The sequence below is a fragment of the Notothenia coriiceps genome, unplaced genomic scaffold, assembly GCF_000735185.1.
Source record: "Notothenia coriiceps isolate Sejong01 unplaced genomic scaffold, NC01 NC01_scaffold00007847, whole genome shotgun sequence".
NCBI classification, from domain to species: Eukaryota; Metazoa; Chordata; class Actinopteri; order Perciformes; family Nototheniidae; genus Notothenia; species Notothenia coriiceps.
In genome coordinates this window covers 1-8,126 of record NW_011340548.1, presented here as the reverse complement: position 1 = coordinate 8,126, position 8,126 = coordinate 1, and the positions used below count along the sequence as shown (strand labels likewise).

At 41.0% G+C, this 8,126-nt stretch overlaps 1 protein-coding gene across 1 annotated transcript; it reads left to right on the top strand.

Annotated features, from left to right (window-relative positions):
• Window positions 1–3,811: 3,811 nt before the first annotated feature.
• Window positions 3,812–6,878, top strand: LOC104944304 (cell migration-inducing and hyaluronan-binding protein-like; the record flags this gene model as incomplete). The annotated part of the gene is made up of 3 exons (XM_010769822.1): window positions 3,812–3,943; window positions 4,236–4,271; window positions 6,719–6,878. Coding segments are annotated over 3 exons (328 nt in total), but the record flags the coding sequence as incomplete, so codon positions are not given.
• Window positions 6,879–8,126: the final 1,248 nt, after the last annotated feature.

Below are 8,126 nucleotides of genomic sequence, written 5' to 3'. Positions count from 1 at the left end.
CCCGTCTGTGTGCGAGGGGGCTAACATGGATCATTGCCCTGCGTAAGATCTGCTAACTAGTGCCTCAGCGGCTGTATTATTTTAAGTTAATTATCTGATTTATTTCTATATGATTTTGGCCACTACAGTAAGCCTGACCCAGCCCTAATTATAAGCTTTATAAAAGATGAGAGTTTTAAGCCTATCCCAAAATGTGTATACTTTCTATAACTTCGACTGATGAGGGTGTGATGCTGTTTGGGCTCACATCTGTTTTTCTGGCAGGCATACAACTGATGAAATGGAGAAGGGTTGAAGTAGGTGGAGGGGGGGGTAGCATGGAGAAGAGATACCCAGCGGCTGACTACTATTGTCAAGGGAGTTCAACAAAGTGCAGCAAGGCCCTCCAGCTGGATTTTAGAGGAGCATCAGCGTGTTTGTGTGCATGCATGTCACCCATTTGTCTTGCGTGTGTGTGTGAGCTGATTGTCCACTGATGTACATGCCATCATGCTCGAGTGTGTGTATATATAGTAGATGATGTATGTGCTTCCGAGAGGGAAACACACATCACGAGGGGTGGCAGGTGTGCACCACAAATGAGGCCACTGACTGACGGCTTGTCTTTGTGGCCAAGCTTGCCCCAATTTATCCACTCTCCCAGACTTCAATCCCCCTTTTTACTTTGATGGACAATATGTCCTACTTCCCTGCAATGCTCGGCCGCTGTATAATTAAATGTCAAATAACAGTAAACCATCACTCGGAACCAAAATGTATTATTTGTGGCAAATAGAGCACTAAATCGGAGCTGGAGAAATATCTGACTTATTTGCAGCATCCGTGCTCTCGCATTGATATTGAGGACGATTGGATTGCTGCAAGCCCTTGTTGCAAAGTTATTGTCTATCCAAATTCCAAATCAAAGCTGAAACCTTCGAGCATGTCTTGCCGTACAGCTTCATCATTTCACATCTAAGGCAACATTTTGAAAGAGAGGGCATATTGTCATGCCACGTAGAGGATAAAAATGAAAAACCCAAATAAAAAACATTATTTTGACCACAAAACTATGGGACTGACAGTATATAGATGGGTGACAAAAAAGTGATGTGACTGTTAAGGCAGTGGCTCTGGGTAAACAATGGGATGTCCTTTGATCATAATGTTGGCAGTTTGATCCTTCTGTCCACAAGTTAAGGTGTCCTTGAGCAAGACACTGACACCCAAGCAGTTCCCAATTGGCAGGCCAGCACCATGCACGTCAGCTCTGCTACTATATGCATGAATGTGTAAGCGAATTATGCACAAAGCAAGGTATAAAAGGCGCTATACAGTATAAATGCAGAAAAATATTTGCCTTGTTCTCCCTTCATTTGTTGAGGCTTTCCTTTAATTTGTCTCTTATTTCTACAATGTAATAAGATTTTGAATAAATATATTGAAATGTATATATCATTTTAGTAGTTTGGTATTGAGCAACCTTCAAGGACACATTTAAATCTTAAGGTTTTGTATTAAAGGCAATCTTTAAAGCTCCACTGTATATTTTTTATAACCACTTGTGGCAGCAGAAACACTCCAAACACAGAAATCAACACCTTTTTTGAAGGTGAAAATTGGCCTATTATCCATCAAAAAACAATGTTAGATGTTTTGCTTCCTGATAGAGCAATGACACTGAAGGAAACAGAAAAGGTGTTGCCTATGAATCCAAAGCAATCAGCTAAAAGGCGCTGAAATGTTCCGTAGAGCTGAAGTTATCTGAAAATCGGGCATTATATTTGAACTGATTAACATGAGCAGGTCTTTTTCACATACGACTTTATGACTTTTAAAACACGTCATTATAGCTGTAATGTAATTACTTTGCAAATCAAATTCTCGCAATATCACAAGAATACCGGCTTATATAGAACACAAGATCCATCCAATCCATCTTGTTATTCTCCAAATACAGGGGTACCGGGCTCAGTCTGTCTGGACTTGGATGGGTTACATTTCACTTTGTGGGTTGTGTACATGTACACGTGCGTGATAAATAAGGAGGGTGTCAATCATCCATTCCTAAAAAGTCAAATGGATGTGTCCGGACCACAATTGACAGGATCATAAGCGTCCTGTGAGGGTGAGGGTTAAAGTTAAGGTTAGGGTAGGGGTAGGGTTAGGTTCGGTGACGAAACAAGGTGAGGCAACCTTTTTGTTCAAAAGACAAATGGCAGTTCCTTAAAAGGTTTGCGTAAATGCAGCACAGCATATGTTTCATCAGAACAGAATGTTCCTCATCTCATTGAAATAAGCAAAGAATGGAAGTGAAGGCTCCACCCACTGGCTTCGGTAAGAGTTTGCTTGATAGATGGTTCCTTTATCTACCTGCCCACTATTTTTCATAGAGCCACACTTTTTCAAAGTAGTTTCCAATGATGTCAGTTCAAAGGTTTCTGTGGGTTGGAAATTTATAGCCAGAATATCTGGTTTTCCCTTTCTTTTACTGCACTACAAGTTTATATAATATCATACCTCTCCAAAGATTTGCCCTGTATCCAAGATATTAGTGTATTTTATTCTGGCATTCATCTTTTTCAAGAGGGATGTGCAAAAAAGTTATATCAATGAGAACGAATAGTTGGAGCCTATCCTTTTACACAAGGGAAGTTAAAAGAACAAGCTACAATCTGTAAAATGTACTGTCCAGTCAAACATGTACATGTATGTTGTGTGAGAAATCATTGACACTTATCATTCATGTCAGGTTTGGGGAAAATAGGACCCAAGTGCAGTTAAAAAATACAAAAAAGGTTTGTTAACAGAAGGCATGAAGAAACAAGAAACTAATTAACAGAAACAAAACCGGGGAGCACGACAGACAGGAACAAACTTACATATGGGAACAGGCAGGAGACACGGACAAGCATGGGTGACAGGGACATGAAATGACAACGAACCGACATGGAGCACAGGGGAAGACAAGACTAAATACACAGAAGGGTAATCACAGAACAAGATACAGCTGGGTAGGGGAGGGAGAAACACAAGGGCAACAGGTGAACACAATGAGACAGACACACCAGGGAAACTAACGACAGGGAGGCAAACACAGGGAGTAGGATCAGACAAGACACAAGGAGGAAAACATTACAAAACAAAGATAGAAAATATAAATCCAAAACCATGACACGTAGTAGAAAAAGAGTACAGTGACAAACTCCATGCTGTGCTTGTGCCTACGTTATGCCCTTTTGTGCGGGTAGCATTCTGCACAAAGCGGGACATCTGGTCCCCTGACAGCAGCTGAGACCAAGAGTTGATCGATGAGTTGTTTCAAGCTGGACTCTGGGACCTGTAATATTACAACTAATTGAAAAGTCTACATAACCCACTAGTTTTGCCTGTACCTTGGTCATTAAACCAAACACACACAAAAAGACACTTAAAGAGTTTAGCCTATTTGAAAAAAATTGCATCAGCCCTAACAATGGTTGTCTGGTTTGTGGGGAATATATCTGTATTTTTCTTGTTGTTCTGCGTTTTAACCTTTATGTTTTATTGCACATATTGTCAGTTGCTTTGCAGAAAAGCTAAATATAATTTAATGTAGACAGACATACACACAGTAAGATTATTTGTCGTTTCTCTGCAGCCCTGCGTATTTACAGCACTAACAAACAATAGATGTAAAATAAGATAAGAAGTACTTTTATTGATCCCAATTTGAGAAATGTTTGTGTTGCAGCAGCATACAAAGACATGGCATGGTCATGGTAAAAACAATCAAATAGCTATCAGTGAACGCTGTCTTTCTCCACTCAGTGTGATGTGTTACATCTTTCAGGTACGGCCCCCACCAGGATGCTGATCCCTTCAAACCCAGGGTCCCGGCTCTGATCCACCACTTTGTGGCCTATAAGAACCAGGACCATGGAGCCTGGCTGAGGGGGGGCGACGTGTGGCTGGACGACTGCCAGTGAGTATAAATGCATTCATACAGTGATATTAACACTGATCAATAACTGAGTGAATAATGTCTGTTGAGTGAAGGTGGTCAACTTTCAATTTAGCTTAATTCTGCAGGGAATCCTCATTATTAGTTTCATATAGCTCAGGTTGTTGTTTGCACATTTGATGACAGATTCCCCCCATCTAATAAAAACTATCGCCTACAGACTGTGTGTGTCTGCATGTGTGTATGTGTGTGTGTGTTTTCCTCTCGAGACCTCAGACTGTCGCAGTGATAATATTCTCTCCTTCCTGTTTAGATTTGCTGATAATGGCATCGGCCTCACTCTGGCGAGGTAAGACCCCCCCCCCCACGGTTCATATTTATATGGATAGTGGGCTTCTGTTTGCATTTGTGGCGTTCCAGGATCCTCTCTCTCTGTCTGTCTGTAAGAGTAATTGGAAAACACCTTATAAGGAGGCGTTTAAGGTGCACTGGGAAAAAGAGCGCTCTGATGCAGTGTGAAAAGTAATTTAGGGGTGTGATGGTCACAGAGGAGGGAGTTGGTGAGAAGACTTTTCAAAGCAGGGAGCCTACATACATCAGAGCAACTTTCCCTCTATGTCATGGCCCCGCCCCTTTCTGGGGGAAAATATCTGCTTCATTGGACTGGGGGTAAATACAGATTATGTGGTGCTTGCCCATCTTATCAGTATTAAGAAAACTGGGCAATATTTAATAATTGAGCCCAAATATGACGGTTAGTCAACCAACGGTATCATAGAGATCGATGATCGGCGTCAGAATGGTGGCATTGGCCAGTTAACAACACTTATACTGGTTTATCCCTGGCTTATCAGTGTTTTATATGTTAATGCTTCATCGACATGCATACACTTGACTTTTAACATTACAACTATTTACTTTGGCGATTGACATTAAACTCGTTAGCATCCAAACTTTGACCAACGGTGACAGGGGGAGGCGTTTTTTTATTAGCGGTGCTTTTAGTAAACGCTGCACATGTTGTCAAGTTGGTGAAGATGTTTCTCCAAATGGAAATGTTTTAGGACGTTGTTAAGTGTTTGCCCCCGTACATTAAATATCTGATATATATAGGACATCAACCTGAAACGGTCTATAGATCATAGTTTAAGCTTCAGCCAAACTGCAGTGACATCTGGTGTTAGATGGACGTTTTGTCAATTTAATAAAAGTTTGCCCGCAATTTAAGGGAACACTGCAGAGGTATGTAATGTTCGTTCATTATTCAAAATGGTTTCAGCTCTCAGGTTTCTCATTTTCCAGATCTCCAACTACATCACTAACTGCTGGGATTTAGAAATACCACAGGTCCAGTATACAGTGAGGGGTGTATCAACCATAGCCAGAGTGCACTTTTGATTAATGAAATAATAGTTTTACTTTTAATACGTCATACTGTAGATGTGTTTGCCCCTACAATAATACATTATTTAATCTACTGCAGTGTCAATAATAATATGTGTGTGCTTTATTGGCTCATAAAATGAACAGTTGTCTTCCAAACATCTTAATTTAAGATGCTCTTAGAAACGGACACAGATTATGGCCACTTGCAACAGGTGTAAAGTGCACCTAAATTATATATTACAGAAGTGTTTTTCATTGCATCATCGGTTATTTTACCAGGACCATTGATGCTTGCTGTTAACTGATGTTAGAAAAGAAGAACAGAAAACACACACAAAAAACAATAACACAGTTAATGAAATCTTGTGTTGGCTGTCCACTGATTTTTTTTATATGTGTGGTCCCCATAAACCCTGGCAGCACATTAATAACTATAATTACTTTCCTGGGTTGATAGCACCTCGGCTGCTGTTAACTCGTTTGCACAGATTTTTATTCTCAGTATGAGCAGCCTTTATATATATCTGCTTGCTGTGAAAACAGACACAATGAACTTACGTGCTGTAATTAAAACATATTGGTGTGCTCAACAAGAAACACATGCACAGTTTTTAACACCCTGTCTTTCATAAATAAAAGTGTATCCAACAGTACCTTGGTAAGAGAAAATAACTGAATACTGTAGGTAAAGTAATCAAACAGCAGAATTTCACCCAAATAGGCTTAAAATGTCTTCATCGTGATGTTTGAATAATAAAGGACCCTCTCATCTGGCGGAGGTTAGCTAGGCTGCCGCTCCGTCTCTGATCCTTTAGGTTATGACATTTAGTTTAGACTCAAAAGGAGGGGTAGTTAAGTTAGAGAAACCGGCTCGAGATACACTTTGTGTTATATTCCATGGAATGCTCTTAACATCCCGATAGCAATGAATATCTGAAGTGCTTTGACAATAAATGCATAAATAAATGTAATCTGTGGAAGCCGTAGTACTGTAAAAAGCACGATCAATCATCTGAGCCGGCCCGGCTAAAATAACTGGATGACCTACCTGCCTGTCAGCCTTCCATCTGTGCACAGACTTATCTCGTGCCCTCATTGGTCATGTGCGCGTTCGTGTGTGTTGGAGGAGGGGCTCTGTAAGGTAGTGGCAGATTTTTTTCCGGCTGTGTATTTTCAAATTCTAGCGCACTCGAGCTGGTTTCTCCATTCTTACCTACCCTACCTTTAAGGCTATAACCAGGCCCATAAAGTTGTCCTTTGTGTATGCGCTGATTCTATCTACCTATCTTCAACCCGGTGAAACACTTACAGAATAAGCATCTCAAAATCACTGCTACTACCAATGCTACTATCACTACACACACTGCTGCTGGACACCTGGACACTCTAACCCCCCCTCTCTGTGTGCAGTGGAGGGACGTTCCCAGACGATGACGGCTCTCGCCAGCAGGTGATAAACTCTCTGTTTGTGGGTGAGAGTGAGAACCGCGGGATGCCCGTCCCTGACAACAGGATCTGGGGCCCCGGGGGGTCCGACCACAGCGGCAGAACGCTGCCTCGCGGCGTGTAAGTGACACACAGAATATCTTCTTTAGGCTTTATGCTCACAAACTTTGCAGAGTTTACAGCCACATCAGAGGGCTAAAAGCCGAGCCTGATTTATAAGGTGATACATTTTCAAATGTTGGTTTTCAGCTTGTTGTTCAAATCCCCGAAATATTAACAAATGCAGCTTTAAAACACAATAGACATTAAGGTTACATGTAACCATTGACTTAAAATGATGTAAAGTATGTCCACATTGGGTATTGGGTGTGTGTATATCATGGATATGCAAAGAGAACTGGACACGATGGCCCCGTTCATTCCTATGAGAGCTGCTCAATGGCGCAGGAAGCCAAAATGGAGCAACTGTAGATTCAAAAAGTCCATGGGCCCTTCTCACTTCTCTTATTTTTCATTTCCTCGCTCCTCGGTCTCGGTCTCACCGGAGGTTGATTTGTCTGCGCCATCTTGAGTAGCGTCCCAATGGCCTTATTTTTGCCGGAGGAGCGAGGAGCGATAATGGAGGAGCGATAACCGAGGAACCACAGACCATCCTCCGATGAAATCCTCAGATACTCGCCCTGCCCCCTTACTGTGTATCGCTCACTGATTGGAAGATGTAGTGCATGCACTGATCTGATGCTTCTTGACATGAGAGCAGTTTCTCAGCGAGTGAAGAAAATACATGAACCTCACAGGGGAGTCACTCCTCAGTTTATACCGTGTGTTGTTTCAATTCATGTATCATTTAGTTACAAATATGTGATATATCTGAACAACAAAGTGGTCAAAAATCATTTTATTCATTTTTTGGAAACATTTTCATGATCGCTTTTTTCGTTTTACATTTTCATTTATTGTCATTTCCATTCAGTCAGTCATTAAGTGCTATTTAAAATGTTAATTTGCTACATATCCACACAAACAAACAAAGTGTGAAATCCAATGAATGTTAATCAAACTGCGTTTTGATAGATAACATATCTCTTTTATTTCTCTGAATTATTTTATTTCCATTGTGCACTCTAATCAGTATTAATCAAACTATTGTTCGTTTATACATTTTAAGAATGGCGTTTATCTTTTTTGAGAATGAGTTCTTATTTTATTTATTGGGGTCTACAACAGATGATACAAATGTTTGTGTCAGTGAATGTGTACTAACAGAGGCGGGGGTATGTGTGGAAATAACGGGGACAGAGCTGGCTGCTGTCAGACGATCAGCTGTGCAGCGTCATCACAAACGGACGTCGCTTCACGTGACGCTCCGGAG